Source organism: Micropterus dolomieu, linkage group LG17 (genome assembly GCF_021292245.1).
Source record: "Micropterus dolomieu isolate WLL.071019.BEF.003 ecotype Adirondacks linkage group LG17, ASM2129224v1, whole genome shotgun sequence".
Classification (NCBI taxonomy): domain Eukaryota; kingdom Metazoa; phylum Chordata; class Actinopteri; order Centrarchiformes; family Centrarchidae; genus Micropterus; species Micropterus dolomieu.
The window spans coordinates 19,393,187-19,411,070 of record NC_060166.1 but is presented as its reverse complement, the minus strand read 5'-3'; the positions used below and the strand labels follow the sequence as shown (position 1 = coordinate 19,411,070).

General features: G+C 41.0%; 1 protein-coding gene across 2 annotated transcripts in view; it reads right to left on the bottom strand.

The window, feature by feature from the left end:
* LOC123986371 (cytoplasmic dynein 2 heavy chain 1-like) overlaps positions 1–14,243 on the bottom strand; it is a 35,979-nt gene extending 21,736 nt beyond the window's left edge. Inside the window, exons 1-20 of one of the 2 annotated variants that reach the window (XM_046074582.1) lie at positions 14,143–14,243; positions 13,169–13,387; positions 12,574–12,747; positions 12,169–12,307; positions 11,769–11,887; positions 11,319–11,463; positions 10,763–10,908; positions 10,604–10,690; positions 6,075–6,209; positions 5,835–5,948; positions 5,618–5,729; positions 4,318–4,442; positions 3,911–4,086; positions 3,523–3,718; positions 3,306–3,401; positions 2,863–3,024; positions 2,602–2,700; positions 2,180–2,319; positions 1,654–1,882; positions 265–392 (exon numbers count right to left, since the gene is read on the bottom strand). In XM_046074582.1, coding sequence (XP_045930538.1) covers positions 265–392; positions 1,654–1,882; positions 2,180–2,319; positions 2,602–2,700; positions 2,863–3,024; positions 3,306–3,401; positions 3,523–3,718; positions 3,911–4,086; positions 4,318–4,442; positions 5,618–5,729; positions 5,835–5,948; positions 6,075–6,209; positions 10,604–10,690; positions 10,763–10,908; positions 11,319–11,463; positions 11,769–11,887; positions 12,169–12,307; positions 12,574–12,747; positions 13,169–13,351 — 2,705 coding nt within the window. In that variant the 5' untranslated portion in view covers positions 13,352–13,387; positions 14,143–14,243. The remainder of the gene's footprint in view (positions 1–264; positions 393–1,653; positions 1,883–2,179; positions 2,320–2,601; positions 2,701–2,862; positions 3,025–3,305; positions 3,402–3,522; positions 3,719–3,910; positions 4,087–4,317; positions 4,443–5,617; positions 5,730–5,834; positions 5,949–6,074; positions 6,210–10,603; positions 10,691–10,762; positions 10,909–11,318; positions 11,464–11,768; positions 11,888–12,168; positions 12,308–12,573; positions 12,748–13,168; positions 13,388–14,142) is intronic. The other variant, XM_046074583.1, reaches the window with a different exon arrangement.
* Positions 14,244–17,884: the final 3,641 nt, after the last annotated feature.

Below are 17,884 nucleotides of genomic sequence, written 5' to 3'. Positions count from 1 at the left end.
TCTGGTGCAGGTTGTGCTGACAACAAAATGTGTCCCGACTTTATTAATCATTCACTGTTAACGACTATTCTGACTTTTCAAATCAAAATGACGATAGTATGTAATGACAGGCCTCCAGGTGTTATGCTATTAATATGTATTTTATAAAAGTAATATAAATACAAAACATTTTTATATTGTTAAAATTGTTATATATTGTGTTTGGTTTTCTATTGAGTAGGTGTAACTGTATATGTACTTGTGTTTATTATGTGTGATATGCACCTGGGAAGACGTTCTGACTCCTTCCCCCGGGCTTTCAGGGCCTTGAAGTTCCTCTCCCAGTCTTGCACGGAGTTCAGATGCTTCTCCACTAACTTCTCTAAATCAACCTGGCCCAGCACCACCCACTCCTACAACACAGACACGCACACACACAGTGTCACAGTGGTTGGGTGCAGTGTACATTTCCCAATTTTAAATGTGTCTGTGTCAGAGATAACTGAAGCTACACGTAACACCTAGACATACAGTGGATGACTACATAAAACAGAACTAAAGGGGGTAAAAAAGAGAAGTTCATTGTTGGTTGAGGGCTCCCCCCTATGATTTAGATATGCATGGCTGCAGACAGAAGGGAAAATATACTATACTGTGCTTACTGTTCAATCAGGGTAGTATAAAAGGGAAAAATGCTGACAACGAAAACAAAAGAGCTTCAGTACATAAATAGAGAGGCATGACTAATCCGAGCTGAACTCTTTCAAAGAAAACAGCAAAGCAATGGCTCATTGTAATGCTTCACTGAGCAGAAGGTGAAAAAAAAGGTTAATCAGTTTGTGTAAAATACATGGACCAATCTTGCAATATACAGCATTACAGTGGGGCCATAAGAAGTTTTATAAAAAACAAATCCTTAACTACCCATAAAAAAACTATTTGTATTCTACAACTATTTGGTACTCTCATATTTGACCATTGAGATCAGGCTTAAATCTCTTTCGTGTCAAAGAACAGCAGGCTTGTCACAGAATGTAATGCACAAAATTACCTTCATTTTGTATAGTCATTCGTCATACTTCTCTTAACATTATACAGATGCAGGACGGTTGACTAATAATGTAAATGCTCCGTATTTGTATAGCGCCTTTCTAGTCTTTCTACACTACATCTGCATTCACCATTCACACACCTGAGCCTAAGTGCTCAAACAGAAACTAACACTCACATTCATACACTGGCGGGACAGCCACCAGGAGCAATTCGGGGTTCAATATCTTGCCCAAGGACACTTCGGCATGCAGCTTGGGGGAGCCAGGATTGAACCGCTGACCGTCAGATTAACGGCCAACCCGCTCTACCTCCTGAACCACAGCCGCCCCCCTAATCATGTCATTACATTTTCATTGTTTTTTAATGAGTAGGGGTACAAGATCAATGTGCTCTTGAACATCTACATTATTACGTGTTTTCCGGTTTGCTTGTTTCCCTGCTGGTATGTGCATGTGTGTTACTGTTCCAGGTCAAGTGGGTTCTGTGCCCACTGCTTTATAACAATATATGTCTTTGTTCCTTGATGGAATATTATAAAAGGCATTTGTATTTGTCTTTGATACAAATGTTGTATAATCCTGCAAAACCCAATAAAACGTTTTTTTTAAATCATTCTGGCACCTTGAACTTGTGTTGTACAGCCTGCAGGCGGCTAAAGAGGTCCTCAGCCTTGCTGAAGATGGTGAGGAACCCAGAGGCATTTCTATCAATCATGACGCTGAAGATAAGCTCCTCCCCCTGGGCACTGACCCCTTTGAATTGGTTTGGGATTGAGATGAACCGCTTCATCTCCCTGAAATAGCGGGCTCGCACCTCCTCAAATGGAGGACGGAACTGCAAACGGCCCTGCCTATTCACAAGAAGGAAAGGAAAAATGAAAACATTTTTTTCTTTATTCCACACTAATAAATAATGCCTTTGTAGGAGAGAGAAATAAAGAGAAATGGCAACATGGTCAAGTTTGAGAATGTGGGGGTGGGGAAAGTTAGAAGCAGTTCAAGATATGGGGAAAATACTTTTATATGTGTGAGAGGAAGAGAAAAATATGACAACCCAAACTAAAAGATTTGCAAGGCAGAGAGAGAATGAGAGAGCAGACACAAAGAGTGAGACAGAAAGTTGAAAAACTGAAAATGTGTGTACTGACTTGAAAGTGAGATCTACGTGTATTTCAGGCAGGTTTCTGTTCAGAGCTTCCAGTCCTGTCTGGTACTGGTGTTCAAGAGCCTTGTATAGCTGATGGTTCCAGTGCTGACGCCATGCCCGCATGTCATCAGACCTGAAGCCCTATACACACACATGTGTTAGCTTTCCAAAGAAGATAATTAGGATTTGTTGCACATATTGTGTCCAATGAAAAGCTTAGTGATGAGCACTAAACTAAGCCCTTACTTTTGAATCATCCTTATTTACTTATTTAATTATAACCGCAGTAACCACAGTGCTCCCTGGTGAACTTTCTTGTTTCTCAAAATGTTTATATGATTATAGAAGTAATTTATTCAGCTAAAATATGTTGATAAAAATAACAAGAAGGGCAGCAGCAGCACTTCTGACTGGAGTCAATACCTGAGCCTCCAGAGTGGCAAAGCCAGTACGGAGGTCCTGAAGGCCATCCTTCCACCGCTGCTGATTTCTCAACAGGTCCACATTCATCAGAGTCACCACCTGACAAATGTACCCAGAGGAATACACACAACAGCAAGACTTCCGATGTCAGATTATGGTTCCAAAGAAAGTGCTTGCAACAGAGATTTCAAATTAGTTCTAACTGACTCTGTACAATTATTTAGTTAAATAACTGAAGTCAAAATATATAACAGCTGCAACCTTGTCAATGAAGTCAGTGTGCCATTTGCGTAACTTCCTGTTTTCAGTTGAGAGTTTCTCAGCTGCAGACTGCAACTTGGCAATGTAGACTTCCAACTCTTTGGGGTTATCCCAGGTGATCTGTAGTTTACCACCTGAGTCCTTTGACTGGGAACGAGGATTCTGAAAAAACAGCAGAAAAATTATTTCCAGTCCAAGATACAAAATCAATGGCACGTGAAAAGCACATTTCTTGTTCAAAATATGTTCCTATAATTTTCTATTAGCTATAAAAAGAATAGAAAGTGACCATACTATGATTTATGCTTACAATAAAAAGTAGACAGTGGCAGCTTCCAATTCCAATCCCTCCCTTCCAAATAGACTTTTATACAACATTTCTATAACATTTAATGTGCAAGGCATAGAAAGTATAAACAATCATTTCCAGCTGTGCACAGTACCTTAATGACCTGTTCAAAGGCCAGGGCAAGACCAAGCATCATAGGTCTCTGAGAGGGAATCATCTGCTGGTCAATGGTGTTGTAGAAATGGGCCACCTAAGAGACATTTAGAATACGAGTTTGACACAAGATAAAACAGAAAGAATTAGACCGAAATAAATACATAAATGAGGAAAGAAACTGTGCTTTGTGTGTGTTCCTTGACCTACACACTCACCTGTTTTAGTACAATGGCTTGTCTGTAGAATTTGTCTGCTGTATTAGCAGCCTGTTGTATCTTGGCTGGGATGGCAAAGCCCAGGGCAGAGAGCTGCCTGACCTCCCTGAGCAGACTCACTAGTCTGTCTGAATACTGGATCTTCAGCCTGCCGTCCACATGGTCCAGGTCCATCACACGGTTACTGGCCTGGAGACTATACAGAGGGAGAGACTTAGATTAGAGCAAAACAGAATGTTAAGATCTACTCAAACAAAAACTCATTCCAAATGAATGCAGTGTGCTAAATTAAGTGATGATGAACATGGAAAATAAAAACAGTATTATACATTTGCAAATGAAAAGCTATGTCTTGTTAGCTGATGTCACAGTGTACAGTGTTTCCAACCTGATCCCTGACTTTGGATCAGTCAGTCCGGACAGTATATCTCTTGACCAGTCCTCGAACTGTTCCTGTTCATATGCCCTCAAAACGTCCAGCAGGTCATCACAGAAATGCAGGAACCCTTTGAACCCAGACAGGTCGGGAAGCAGTGCCTCAGCTATGCGGACAGAGTCCTCAACCTAATGTAAGCATGTAAGTAAGCACAAGAATACAAAAGAAGAAGGAATCAGTTCACACTATTATTTTCTTCATTAATTATTTGTATTTGTAACATGTGTCATTTGCATCACCTCCAATTATTTGATGAAAGTTTATTTTCTTACACATGGAAATTAATTATTTGCCATTTGGTGGTCACATACAGTACAGTACAAGTGTGCATGTTAGCATACACAGACACACACTGTTACCTTATGTATGAGCTGTCGGACCCAGACAATTTTGTTGACCACCTCAGGGAGGTTCCTGCCAATAAGTGGCCCGGACTTGTCTCCAGGGCCTCCATGGCAACGACTCTCAAAGTCAGCCTTCAGGCCTAAGAAAATCAATAAAGCAGAGAGGGGTCAAATATAAGGAACAACTACGTGTCGCCACTGACTTTCCCTACATAATGCATAAAAAACACTTTTATTACAAGTCACTTACTATGAGTGAGCAGGTAGTGCTTCAGCTAAAGAATATATTTTTTGTTTTAGAGATAAAGCCTTTTCATGGCCTTTTAACCACTAGGACATCATACTGCTCCATTTAATCTAAAGCATTTCTGAAACAACCTAGGAGAGCGGGTATCTGGAAATGTACCTCTGTGTTCTGGACCAAGGGTTTGTCAAGTCTGACAAAATTAAGACAACTGTCTTAAAGTAAAATCTACTAATATCTATATTATGTCTGTGTTCAGATTTTACTCAGTAATGACCCTCAGAAGGAATGTGAATGTGTGTCAAATTGTGGCACTCAGGCGCTAACGGTTTAAAAGTACCTTAATTGCCTCCTTGTCTGACTATGCTGATAAATGGGTCAAACTTCAATAACTGACTTCATGTTGTTTTTACAATACCAGCCTGCACCTGTCCCTTTCACCTCATGCAGTATCTTTGCTTCACAGGTTTTCCTCTGTCCCTCCCCTTCAACTTTCCTGCACACCTGCCCAGGGTCCAGAGGCCCAGTTTTAAAGCCTCTGGTTTGGATAATATTACTGTTATATAACATAAATGCAGCCCATTAAGCAACTGCATTTAGAGTTACGGTTCTGCTGCCATCTCTTGAAAAAAAACACTTACAGGTGTCTTCATGGTAAACAATATTTTCTTGTGGCATTATACTGATGTGATGACGCCGTATCGTAATGGTACAATGCACTGTGAAAGACACTGCAAACTTCCAGAGAGAAAGATGGCTCTCAGCGGGTAACATTTTTGTCACACAGCAAAAATATTCACTAAATATTCTGCAGCTTGATGTTTTATTATAGTTTTATATCGCCAGCAGGCATTTTAAAATGTCGCTTCAAATGGCAATTGGAGTTTGTGAACGCTGCTCTCTGTGCCTTTACATGTGTGGCTGAATACCATCCTGTACGTCTACCACAAAGCCACAGGCACATCTGTGTATGTGGTCAGCAAAGTATCACCTCTGTCTCATTTTGTGCCAGGAAAAACTGTCACACTATCTCTGAAACAGACATAAGGGCCTTCAGGCAGAACTGTGTACCCTTGTTGTAGTCCAGTATTCTGGCCAGCAGGGTCTCTCTCTCTGACTGCAGCTCTTTGCTGATGGTGGGGCGTCTGATCAATTCCTTGTGCTTTTGAAACACCTGCAACAGCTAATCAACAAACAAACACGCACACAAGCACTACGTAAGTTCCCATATCAACACACCCCAACACACAATATTTACTAGCAGAGCTGAAGTAGTATGTTTCACTACCTGTTGCGGGTTGTCCTGCACATCAGCAATGTAGCTCTTTAGTCTGCCAGCGACCTCCTGCTCTGATGGAGCCATCAGGCGCTCAAACTGAGCCACTGCGGCTCTCCAAAGAGGCTACAAAAAGTCACACATACTGTTTGTTAAAGAGAGATGTTGGGCCATATTGTGCCCGTATGGAGGCCCTGAAATAAAGTCCAGGTGTGAGTCTCCCACGCACACTCACTGTTTCCTATAACTAACCTCAGTGTAGGGGTTGTAATGCAGAGGGTTGAGTCCAGAGAAAGGTTCAAACACACGACTGGAATTCAGAGCCTGCTGCTTTCCTCCTGGTAGCAGACGCAGCAGTTTTTCATGAACCATACGCAGAGTCACCACCTGGTCAACATAAACAGACTTACAACTTAGGACTGAAGTTTTCAACTGTACCACTAATTCTGAGATGCTGTATATGGGTACGGGGCAACACATCTAGGCTGTACATTTAATTATAAATAAAATCCATTTTGTACATTTAATTATAAATTAAATGTACAAAATAGAGAAGTCCATTAAGTGCTAAACTGATAAACCTTCAATGGAAAATGCTAACAGAGCAGATGTTAGATAGTTCCCACTTTTAACTTTACACCCACAAGGGAAATGATACAATTTATTGTTAAGAGGAAAAAGGCGTCTGTATGTACGTGGCAATGACTAAATGTCTCTGGATCAATGTAGCCACAGTCTCAAGTCTGTGGTAGCATTTCTGAGCTAAAAAAAAATCTTTGCCATGTCAATTTAGACTTGAACAGCATCATAAATTTGTACCACAGTTAAGCTGTAGTCTAGAGAGACGGCAATGGAAAGATCCTGTGGCCTGAACTATAAACCAAGGTTACTGGCTTAACCAGGTATCTTCAGAAGTAACTTTGTGACATCAGGTGTAACAGAGGTCTGTTGCCATGGCTGCATCTCTAAACTGCTCCGAGCAGATTATGTTAGTGGTTAACGTGGTTACTCTATATACGTGGACTACACAACACATCCGTACTCAGTGTTAATGATGAGAAGTAGGCTATTATTACACACCACTTAAAATATGTTTAGATTTCATCCTGACTTGTTCCTATGTGGTTGCAGCTGAAATTAAATTGTTCTTAACACAACAGCATCACGTTCATACAGCAAGCCCTGCAGCCTCAGTGATTTTAGGGAGATCTTGTGTGTTTTCACATATTTAGATAAAAAATATGGAGCAGTGGGGGTTAATAAAAATTCCTAGATCAAAGTGGCAAAACTCAGAAATTCTCAATAATTAAATTCAAAAAATCTTTTTCTTCTGAATACGCCCAATCCACGGCATAGTCTCTAAGGTGCATGAAATACAGTATAGTGATTTTGGGCTAAACTCACAAGTATTTCCTCACTGCTAAATCCGATTGCGAAGTCTAACATAACTTTCCACTGCATGCATAATACACAGCAAAGGTGTGTGTGTGATGCTGCAGCCTTTGCAAAGTGATGTTTCTCTCATAAATGTATGACTATACTGAGAATATTTAAGGTTTTTGCCTATAGATTAATCTTGAAAATTTAATTCTTTTCTCACATTGTTACCCCTCTCCGGTGGCTCCATTTTTTAAATTTAAAACTGACCTTATGTGCAGTTATACCTTTACGTCTTAATCAAATTACACATTAAAAAAAAATAGTCCATAAAAAACTAAATTGAGGGTGGCAGAGGCTGGCTCTGGGGACGTGGAACGAGCCAGAACTTGTGCAGGAGATGGAGTGCTACCAGTTGGATCTGGTGGGGCTGACCTCCACGCACAGTCTCGGTTCTGGAACCGCACTCCTTGATAGGGGATGGACCCTATTCTTCTCTGGAGTTGCCCAGGGTGTGAGGCGTCAGGCGGCTGTGGGGATAGTCACAAGCCATCAGCTGAGCGCCGCTACGTTGGAGTTTACTCTGGTGAACGAGAGGGTCACCTCCCTACGCCTTCGGATTGTGGGTGGGAAAACTCTGACTGTTGTTTGTGCATATGCACCAAACAGCAGTTCAGAGTATTCGGCCTTCTTGGAGACCCTGAATGGAGTTCTGTATGGGGCTCCAGTAGGGGACTCCATAGTTCTACTGTGAGACTTCAACGCGCATGTGGGTAATGATGGAGATACCTGGAGAGAAGTTCGGAGAAGACATGGAGAAGGACTTTCGGTCGGCACCAAAGTGCTTCTAGGGAACTGTCCACCACCTCAGGAGGGGGAAGCAGGGAACCATCCAAGCTGTGTACAGTAAAGGATGGGACTCTGTTGTCTTCAACTGAGGAGGTAATTGGGCAGTGGAAGGAACACTTTGAGGAACTCCTAAATCCGACTGACACGCCCTCTCTAGTAGAGGCAGAGCTGGAGGCTGATGTGGGTTTCTCGTCAATTTCCCTGGTGGAAGTCACTGAGGTAGTCAAACAACTCCACAGTGGCAAAGCCCCAAGGGTTGATGAGATCCGCCCAGAAATGCTAAAAGCTTTGGGTGTGGAGGGGCTGTCTTGGATGACATGTCTCTTTAACATTGCGTGGAAGACGGGTACAGTGCCCAAGGAGTGGCAGACTGGGGTGGTGGTTCCCCTGTTCAAAAAGGGGGACCAGAGAGCGGTTGCCAATTACAGGGGCATCACACTCAGCCTCCCTGGTAAAGTCTACTCCAAGGTACTGGAAAGGAGGGTTCGGCCGATAGTCGAACCTCGGATTGAAGAGGAACAATGCGGTTTTTGTCCTGGTCGTGGAACAACGGACCAGCTCTTTACTCTCACAAGGATCCTGAAGTGGGCTTGGGAGTATGCCCATCCAGTCTACATGTGTTTTGTAGATCTGGAGAAGGCCGGGTCCCCCGGGAGATATTGTGGGAGGTGCTGCGGGAGTATGGGGTGAGGGGGTCACTTCTCAGGGCTATTCAATCCCTGTACATCCAAAGCGAGAGCTGTGTCCGAGGCAGTAAGTCGGATTCTTTCCAGGTGAAGGATGTTGTGACGAAACGAGAGCTGAGCCGTAAGGCAAAGCTCTCGATCTACCGGTCAATTTTCAGTCCTACCCTCACCTATGGTCATGAAGGCTGGGTCATGACCGAAAGAACGAGATTGCGGGTACAAGCGGCCGAAATGGGTTTCCTCAGGCGGGTGGCTGGTGTCTCCCTTCCATCAGCTCAGCCATCCGCAAGGAACTCAGAGTAGAGCCGCTGCTCCTTTGCTTTGAAAGGAGCCAGTTGAAGTGGTCTGAGCATCTGGTAAGGATGCCTCCTGGATGCCTCCCTAGGGAGGTGTTCCAGGCACGTCCAACTGGGAGGAGGCCTCGGGGAATACCCAGGACAAGGTGGAGAGATTATATCTCCACACTGGCCTAGGAATGCCTCAGCATCCCCCAGTCAAAGCTGGTTAATGTGGCCCAGGAAAGAGAAGTTTGGGGTCCCCTGCTGGAGCTGCTGCCCCCGCGACCCAACCCCAGATAAGCGGATGAAGATGAATGGATGGATGGACTGTGAAGATCATTACAAATTTACTCAATGCACTGCCAACAAGTCTCCCTGGCTTTGTCGGCCGCCACAATATTAGATTTGTTAGAAGTGTCTCCTCATTTCTTGACACAATCAACATGTATTCTTCTGGGTAAAATACAGAGTATGCGCCATTGCAGAAAAACTTGGCTGAACACACTCCTTTGATGCAAACACGCACCAACTCCAATTAAGTTAACACCGACTCAACTAACCAACATTTTATTCACCGTCGAAGTACTGTTTAACACCAGTGTAGGCGGTCAGAGTTTATCAACTCTGAGTTTGCTTGATAACCCTGAGTTAACTCTGTGTATGTTAAACTTCCTTCGTAGTACAGGCCACTGGTCTTCAAACAACACTGTAATGGGTACAAACAGCTACTAAGGGCAGAAAGTTATTCAAAAGCTTTGTTATTCAAAGGCTTTGTCCTAATTCAGGGCCTTACTCCTTCATGGTCTGTATTTCAAGATAATGGGTTGATAAGGCTGTCTAATTCCAAAGACTCCTTTGTGCAAAAACAATCTGTACATAGGAAAATTTCATCAATATTCAATGTAAGTGAGTTACTTTCTGGAACAATAAGTTGCTTAACCAAGAGTACTATAAATTTAACAATGTTATAATAATATAATAATAGAAAATTATTTTTAAGGAGCCTTGAAAAAAAGGTGAGCCTCTGTATCAGTCCATTTATGGTTCACTTTTTCTTCCTTGTTAAAAAACATGAAGTGGAAATTCCACTTAAATGTGACATCTACTTTACAAACAAGCAGAAACAAGGAAAGGACAAATATTGAATTGTGCATCACTTGCAACCATTCTCTGCCCTGTCTCAAGGTCCGATTCACAAAAGATTGAGCTAATGATATTACAGTGCAAACACAGCAATAAAGTTTTGCAGTTTGCCCTTGTTTTACATCTGTTAAATGTTAATCTGCAATTTTCTGTAGTGGTCCCAGTAATATTTGTTGTACTGAAGTACCACAACGCTGTTTGCTTTGCAGTGCATTTAGGGGTGCATTTCACTCTTTGCGGATGCTTTCAGGTTTCTTTTTGTCTTATGTGTGCCGGTTTACTGGCCCCAGAAGCTACGCAATCCTTTTGTGATTTTGCCCAAAATGCAACCATTGGGATGCAACCATTGCACCACAATGTTATGTGAAAAGGGAGAAATCTGCACCATCACATAATGTCTACGCTACAGAAAGTGTTTCCTTGACTCTGGATCAGAACCACATCTTACCTCATCCAATCTTTTTGCAAGGCAATGAAGGGTTTGCGGGCAGTGCTTGTTTCCCTTCCAGGGGTGGGGAGCATGTCTCTTCCACACCTGAGAAAAAAAAGACAATTAAAAAATGTTTTTCAATGTTTACCATAATCAAACATACAAACTCTTCAATACCTGTCCAGTCAGATGCTCACAGGCCACGACCCACTGTTCACAGATGGCAACACCCATTCTCAGGTTCTCTCTCACCGACACAAACGACTCCTCAAACATTTTAAGATCGCTCAGCTTCCTCTGCACATATCTTCCCAGGGCTCCACCTTGCACATGTATACACAACACAAAAACAATAGACACATGTACACACTGTTACTTTGGGATTGCCTAACCACTTGTCACATTTTAGTTGAAGGCAATGCCATGTTTCTTACGGGTTAGAGTCAACATAATTATAAAATCACTACGATCTCACACTTTTCAACATTTAATTATTGACAAGCCATGTTCTCTATAAAAAGTTGGTACTGTATATTGAGGAGTTCCTGGGAAAACAAGCTTAGTTTCATTTCTCAAAATATGAGTATTTCATAAACAACCAGAGTATCGAATGAACTTGATGAAATTAACTTTATGACACAGAAGTGTTGCTGAAAACTCTATCCTAAAAACATCAGCACATATTTGTTTTCATTTCCTGGTTTTGGTTTGTGTATGGGTAAGCGAGTCCCACCGATAACATCCATGAGTCGGACCATGCGTGTTTCTGGATAAGGCTCAAAGTCAGTCTGCCTCCAAACATCGTCCAGAATGTCTCTGCTCTGTTCCACCAGGTCCGCAACATCAAGCATAGACAAGCCATCAAGACCATCAAACTCCTGGTGGAAACACAAAGAGAACATTAGTTATGTTTAGTTTTCTCACAGTTGGTTCACTACAAATTGAAATATTAGCTTCTAGAGCAATTATTAAATATTGTTCAGTATGTGAAAAATAATGTTTATGTAACCCTATCTGTGGAATCATTGCTTAGGAGTTAAAGATTATAATTCTAATCTCAATAATTCTCAGTGTATTTCACTAAGCGACCACCCTGTATTCATACACATAAACAATATGTAGTAAATGTCTTCTTTTTTTTTTAATGTAGCCAGTTCTGATACGTAAAGGTTTGTATGCATACCTTTTGTATGGGTTGAAATTGCTCAGTGAAATGTGTAGCCTTTTCTCTCACACTGTTTTTATCAGCAGACTCAGAGAGATCAGCCCAGTACTGGAACTCATCACTGGGAGTCAGGATGCCTGCGTAGAGTGTAAAGAATATGAACAATTGTGTAAAAGTCATAATGTATACTGGTTCTTATCAGATTCTGTTGAGAAATTGTTCTTGTTTATTTATTTTTTTTACCTCCTTTATGAAATGAAAATCATGTTTGCCATTCACACTTCCTGATAGGCCACACTGAGAGATGCATATAGTAGTCTTAGTACAGTATATTTTATAAAATATAATATATGTGTGTGTGGTAAACACTTTCCTTCTATACGCGAATTTATTTCTGCAAAAAAATATGTTTGCATACCAAGAACATCTTCCTCAGTGCGGGCCTTCTTGGCAGAGGATTGTGCTCCAGACTGGCGGACCACTGAGCCCAGGCCAAGCTCCAGCTCACTCAGCAGGCCTGCCAGCTTAGGATCAAATACTGAACGCCACCTCTCATCCTTGAGAAAAGAGAAAGAGGGAAACTTTTTTAAGTTTTAGACTAAACAGTCTTGTTCTCTGCTCCTGCCTTATTTGGGAACCCAATCACTTATGAAAAGCTTTAGGGAAAAACACTTCAAAAGTATTTATGTGATGTAATATGATTACGCAGCCCTTTGCGTTAGTGACTGTCTTAGGAGACAGAACCTCTGGTCCAGCTGATTTGTGTTGTAGTACTTCTCTGTGTTTTCTTTCTGATTTCTTTAGTACACAGGGACAGACTCACCTTCAGCAATACAGGGGCAAAGACTTGTCTAACAGCCTGATAGAGGGTGTTGATGGGAGACTCCAGCATGGATGACACAAGGAGGCTTTGGTGAAGGTTGTCTTCTGTGATCACTGTGGGATGCAGTTTGAAGAACACCAACACCTTGTCTCTGCTGTCCCCCGATGCTTCAATCTTACAAAGGAAGATGAAATGTTTGAAAAAGACAAAAACACACTGTTTCATTGTCAAGTCAACATATGATGGTTAACTGTTGTCATTTTAAGTATGAATAAAGTTACATGACATCCACATATACTGTACACACTACCAGGCCATTCATTTGACACATACAGTGAAAAACTTAAAGTCAGTGACACAGGGCACATTTTTAAAATCAGCTCAATATCTTTACTGCAGAGCATTTCCAGGAGTAAATCTTTGTTTGATTAAATGGCTTATTCATCATAAATTATGGTTTATGCTGGAGATGTTTGTCTATTTAATCAATTAACAAACATTAGTTAAAGATTACGATTGTTGCAGTATGAGCCCTGAGGCTAAGCTTTTCACATGGATATGTTGCCTTAACATTGTAACAATGCATTTGTGTTACCTTATTTGTCAAGTGAAGGTTATTGTCATGTCTGCTGACAGACAGGACAAATTCATTTCCATCATCCAAGAAGTTATTAAGCTCTGGGCTGTCAGCCAGGGAAGATGAAGGCTTTATCCCATAGAAGTTTCCAGTTGTGGTCAGGATAAACTTCTTGCGAGCATCATCTGAACCGTTGGGCATCTTTCAGCTGTAATAATGTTACTGATGCAGAGAAATCTGTAGTATAACGTTACAGAAAATATCATTGTAAAGGACCACACTATGGGATGAATATGGCTTAATGGCAGTTATTGTATAAAACAGATAACGTTACGTTAGTTTTATTTCTACAGATTGCCTGTTTTCCAACCTTCCTAATTTTAAGCGTAACGTGTTAGCATTTTAGAAGCAACTGGGGCCATATCAGGTTCAGTAAACCTCGCATTGGTTAACGTTAAGTTACGCTTTAACTTTGTATTCTGCGGACCAGAAACAATGAAACAGTCCTGTTTATAGCCCCGTAGCCTTCGTCAAACCATATGAACCTTCAAGTTTCCCGGTTCACTGTCTATGCAACGTATAACTAACGTTAACAAGTTAGTTGTTTTGCCCTATGAGGTTGTTTAGTAACATTTAAAGTGTTTGAAGTGATGCATTATAAGTTATAGCAGTGCTGTCATGTCGTTGCTAAACTGTTAGCTTCTAAGTTATCTTAAATGTGTCCTAGCCCTGAAACAACGTTAGCTTAAAAAACAGAAAGCGTTCTGCGTGTTTTAGCAGCTTCTTCTATTTGCATGTGGTAATAAAATAATGTTTGCAAATTGGTGCAGCACTCTAACGTTAGCTAAGCAATGGTGGCTATAGGATGGCGAATAACATTAGCTAGCCAGCTAACGTTAGCGCACCGCCTCTGTAAATTAAAGTGAAGCATTTTAGCTAACGTTAGCTGGCTTCAGCACGCTAGCACACTAATAGAAACGTTGGTTTCATACCGTTTTGCCACCAAATGTTCTACTCTCGGAACTTTTGGTAACTTCATTCATGGAGTGAAGCTGTAGCAATCTGTTGCTCGTGTCTGTGTGTTCACCAGGATTATGCTTACGTGGTTACCAGGTAGCAACAACGATTCCTTGTACCACATGACACAGCGGAACTAGAACCATACGCAGTTTACTTACGAAATTTACTTAGACAAGTTGGTTGGATAAAAAATATTTTCGTCGTACCAGCCGGATCTCCATAAGGTTTATACATTTTAAGATCAATGTATATAAAATGAATTGGTATTACTAATGTCCTGGCTAGTGAAATTTGACAATGCATTTCATTTCGTCATTTTACCAAAGATAAAGTGTAATGTTTTGCATTTTTCCAAACACAGCTCCCGTATAGTATGGAGTCAATGGTCAAATGTATTGTAACTGCGTATCACCATATCTGAATGTGTGAAAACATTTTGGATTTGTACAGTTAAATGTGTGAATGTGTTAAAACGTTTTGATCAAATTAATCCAAATGTTTGAATGTGTAAAAAATATATGTACAAATAGATTTCATTTTCAGTTCTGTAACTGTGTGTGACATTTTGTGAACATTTGAAAATAATGTTCACAAATAATTTCCAGTGTGACCTGTCCAGGGTGTACCCCGCCTTTCGCCCTATGTCAGCTGGGATTGGCTCCAGCCCCCCCCGCGACCCTGTAGGCAGGATAAGCGGTTGACGATGGATGGAATTTCCACTGTGTAGGTGCATAAATATGTGCACACATTCTTACAGTTACAAAAAGGTTTTTGCAGCTTTGCATCATTTTGTTAGCCATGGTTCTTCTTTCGTTAGTGGTGTCTGGTATTATAAAGTAACGTTTAGTGTGAGTGTTTGTGTGTCAGTATGTGCTTTTCTAGCATTTTTTCCTGCAGTCTGACTGCAAATGAGAAAATGGATCCCTCGGGACAGATGGTGCCTTCGGACGACGCACTCTACTACTCTACTACTACTACTCTACTCTACTCTTTTAATGAAAAAGGGAGACGCAGGATCACTATATGTCACCAATCTGTCATGATCCTGTCTGTGTGTCTTGTTTGGGAGTCTGAGTTTAGTTCCATGTCCTTAGTTCATGTTTTGGTAATCATTCCTGGTCCTTGTTTGTATTATTGTGATTTGGTCTCCTGTGTTCTCGTTTAGGTTCTGGTTCTTTGTAACTTGTGTGTGTTTCTGTCTTCTTGGTTATTCACTCTGTCCCATGTCTGCTTGTCTCTCTGCCTCGTTAGCCCTGATCCCTCTCGTTAGTCCCTGTGTATATGTATGCCTGCTTGTCTCTCCAGTCTTTGTCACGTCCTTGCGTCTAAAGTTGAGTGTTCCTGCCTGTTCCTTTGTCTTCCTAGTTCTGGATTATTCCCTGTGTTTTGGACTACCTTTGTTGGACTTTGCCTCGAGCTCCTTGTAAGCCTGTTTAAGTTGGTTTTTTTGAGTTAATAAACATTTTTGTACTGCAACCTCCTTGCCTTGCCATTATCTGCATTTGGGTCCTCGACCCAGTCTGCACTCAGCGCCCCAATCCGTGACACAATCTGGCACGACGAAGGTAAATTTGAAGTTCAGCAGCCTATTGCACCAGGTGTGTGTAATTTAAAACTTAGCCTAGTTATAACATTATTACAGTTGTGATGAATGCATCACTAAAATATAAAAGCAATTACACTATAGATTACAGCATAACTCAGTAACAACTAAATAGTTACATATCCCCCAGGGTAGGTGTAAATCAAAAAGTGTCTCAAATTACAGCCATTTGTCTGCCACACCTTTTTTTTAATTGCCACACAGTAATCCAATAGAGACCTATTTTGATATATTTCAATATGTTTTACTATGATGCCAAGTGGCTCATACCAGCTACTGTAAATCTGATCATAACTGTTACATCCTATATCTAATAAATTGTGTTTTCTTGCTTTTCTTTTTTTTCTCAGTTTAGTATTCCCTGTCTTATACTGTATACTCATCCCTTTTGTTCTCATTTTACATTACGTGTTTCCTGTCCCTGTGTTCCCTGCATGTGTGATTACCGCCCTGATTAATCTCACCTGTATCTCGTTATCCCCTCTTCACTATACTTCATCTATAGCTGTTTTCATACAGAGATCACCCAGTAAACGCAGAAAGAATATATGCCAATATGCCGCATTTGCTCATTCATAATGAAAAAACACATAGCAATCTGGCTTTCCTGAACGAGCGGCGTAGAAAAAGACTTAGGTGTAATACAACACACAGACATCATGTCCGTTCTGTTACTACCAATGTTCCCGGCTCAGAGGCGGATCAAATCTGACCCGCCTTTCGTGCTCAGTACCTTTTAATACAGCGTACAAGTCATATTGGTGCAATACTCCTGGAAAATATGCCAGTATGAAAGCACCTTATCTGTCCTTCTTTGTCAAATTTAGGGGTACTATGACACAGATTTCCCCAGGTAAATTGCTCAGCTAAAGTAAGCCAATGGTGACAGCCATGGAGTCTCCAAAACAGTAGGTCTGATTCTGTCTCAACTCTAAGCATGCCTGGTAGACTGACTGACACAGTAGCCTTGATAAAGATGCACTGTTATTTATTTGTTAGGTAACCCAAGGTCGAGATTATCTTTCACAGTTTTATTACAGACAGACTGATTGGCTCTATGTAGACAGTTTTGCATGTGGCTCTAATGACACACATCTCCAAACATGTATAGAGGGGTGATCGGTAACCTTATTTGGACACTTAGTGAATCTCTGAAGGTCTTGGAAAGATAAATAGCCCCAGATAGTCAGTTTTGGTGTTGGCATTCCATGTGTTCAAACGTTGTACGCTGGCACTGATTTCCTCGACCAGGCTCAATAAAATATGCTGTTTAAGTCTTCATCAGTCCCTGAAACTTCTTCATGACACCTGAACCTTGCTTGCTTTATTTCAATAACACTTACAACATGAATACAATGTCTATGCATATTTTTTTTAAAACTGGGTTCACTGGATGTTTATGAATTTAGTATGGCATCACATGCCTGAAATATTAGGGAACTCCTGCACTACGGTGTTCCTCAGAACATGAAGTTTAGAATGGTGGACGGTTTTGTATCCTAGCCATAACTAGAACATTTTAGAAAACAGTGAGTCTGGTGATATTATATGTAGCCAACAGCTATTGTTCTTAGTAGTTCCCATTTCTGAAAAGAGCAATCACATAGAAGTTCTCTCATCCCAAACTCCAAACAGTGACTTGACAATTTGAGTGGAGTATCTGTTAACCAATCAATCTCTATGCACAGATTTAGACAGGAACTAGTTTTAGTGAAATGTGGTCCCTTTCTTGAGTTTATGTTGTGTTTAAGAAGCCAATGGTTGTGGTGAATCATCAGAGAACTACCAGTTTTTTCGTTGTATCTGTATCTTTGGCCAGCACACCACAAGTCAAACGGAATATTCTTATCTAATTAAAGGAATAATGCTAGTTTGTAGAAAACAGGGAAACTCAAGGGATTAAAGGTACAGGTAAAAAACCAGAATAACAAAAATATGGCCAGTACCTGGGTTATTGTTATATTTATGTAATATTTGTTACTTGTTATCTGTGCATGTAAACATTGTTCATGATATGCCTGACATTTGGGCAAAAATCTTACCATAACTGGTACTACGGAATATTTTCTCTTTCCAGGAATGGTGTAGAAAACAGTTTATATTATTTGCTG